Genomic DNA, 1768 nt, shown 5'->3' on the forward strand with positions numbered 1-1768 from the left:
CCGGGGGTGGTGCAGTGGCAGTTTCACCCCACACAGGCGTGTGTCCGTGTGCCAGCTGCAGGGCTGTGCCGGCTGGAACCCGAGCCTTGCTCCTGCCAGGCCTCATGCTGCTCCCCCGCCCCTCTCCGTCACCTCCCCTCTCCCAGGGACCAGCTCAACGCTTTGCGCCGAGAGAAGCAGAAGCTGGTGGAGAAGATCATGGACCAGTACCGTGTGTTGGAGCCGGGGCCCCTGCCCCGGACCAAGTGAGTGACCCCTCACCCCTAGTCAGGGGTCCTCCCAGCCTGGCCCTGCCGCCCTCTGACCTTGGCCCAGCTCAGGTCCGGGCCCGTGAGGGTTTGCCTGGCCTCGCGCCCCGGCCTGGCCTCGCACCCCGGCCTGGCCCTGCCGCCCTCTGACCTTGGCCCAGCTCAGGTCCGGGCCCGTGAGGGTTTGCCTGGCCTCGCGCCCCGGCCTGGCCTCGCACCCCGGCCTGGCCCTGCCGCCCTCTGACCTTGGCCCAGCTCAGGTCCGGGCCCGTGAGGGTTTGCCTGGCCTCGCACCCCGGCCTGGCCCTCTTGTCCCCTTCCGCCATGGCCTTACCCCCTCTTGTGCCCTCTTGCTCCCAGGAAGGGCAGCTGGCTGGCAGACAAGGTGAAGAGGCTGATGCGGCCCCGGCGGGAGGGGGCCCTCCATGGGGGGCCACGCCTGTGGGCCAATGGGGCTGGCAGCACCGAGAGCCTGGGGGGCCCCCCAGAGATGGAGCTCTCTGAGAGCAGGGAGGCAGATGGGACAGGTGGGTCTGGGGGCCAGGTGACCGATGGTCCCTACCCCGTGTCCTTGATCCCCACCCTGGCACCCGCTCATGCCTCCGGTCTCTTCCTTCCTGTGCGGCTGGTACACGTGCCCCGATAGCCTTCCCTGTTGCCCCCGCCCCTCAGATGGTTCCGGTGGTGCTTTGCTCCGCGTCCCAGCTGCATCTTTCGTCTGCCACCTCCTCTGCCTGCGCTGCCACCCACCAGTCCTACCCACCCGCCGCGGTGCCTAGGACCTCGGAGCCGCAGGGGCTGTAGTGAGAGGTCATTTATTCCAGTCAGCAGGCGAGGAGACCGAGGCCCAGGGAGGGGAAGCGCCTTGCTCAAGGGCACCGAGTGAGTTAGTGTCAGAGCCAGCAGAGGGCCAGCCTCCTGTCAGCACCCAGACCCTCTCCGCCTCTGCAGCCTCCTCTCCCTGGCCCTGTGCAGCTCCACCCGCTGCCCCTCCCTCTGCCCGGCCTCCCTGCACGGCTCTCATACCGGCGCCCCTGCCCTTGCAGGGTCCCCTTCCCCGGCACCCATGCGCCGGGCCCAGAGCTCCCTCTGCCTGCGCGATGAAACTCTGGCGGGCGGGCAGCGGCGGAAGCTCAGCTCCAGATTCCCAGTGGGGCGAAGCTCGGAGTCATTCAGCCCCGGGGACACCCCCAGGCAGCGATTCCGACAACGCCGTCCGGGCCCCACGGAGGCACCCAGCTCCCAGGACAAAGGTGAGGGACAAGGGTCCCTGCTTCCATTAGCCCCCGACTCCCTGTGGACCCAGCGACTCCTTGGGGGAGGGGTTCCTTCCTGTCCCCTGTGTCTCCCCACAAGTCCTGCCTGCCTCTGTCCTGGTCCCTGTGGCCCAGTAGCTGCCTTGTGTCCCCCCAGGACCTGGCGTGGGATGGGATGGCTCCATTGAGACCCTGGCGGAACACGAAGCAGGTGCCGGCCGAGAGGGTGAGGGGGCATTTGCCCTGCGCGTGGCCCTGGCAGCA

General features: G+C 69.1%; 1 protein-coding gene across 1 annotated transcript in view; it reads left to right on the forward strand.

Moving 5' to 3' along the window:
• Positions 1 to 1768, forward strand: part of CCDC88B (coiled-coil domain containing 88B) — a 16552-nt gene that overhangs the window by 13459 nt on the left and 1325 nt on the right. The window contains exons 25-28 of the mRNA XM_014538200.1: positions 147 to 245; positions 609 to 775; positions 1295 to 1501; positions 1662 to 1730. Of these exons, the coding sequence (XP_014393686.1) occupies positions 147 to 245; positions 609 to 775; positions 1295 to 1501; positions 1662 to 1730 (542 nt within the window). The remainder of the gene's footprint in view (positions 1 to 146; positions 246 to 608; positions 776 to 1294; positions 1502 to 1661; positions 1731 to 1768) is intronic.

Source organism: Myotis brandtii, unplaced genomic scaffold (genome assembly GCF_000412655.1).
Source record: "Myotis brandtii unplaced genomic scaffold, ASM41265v1 scaffold187, whole genome shotgun sequence".
NCBI classification, from domain to species: domain Eukaryota; kingdom Metazoa; phylum Chordata; class Mammalia; order Chiroptera; family Vespertilionidae; genus Myotis; species Myotis brandtii.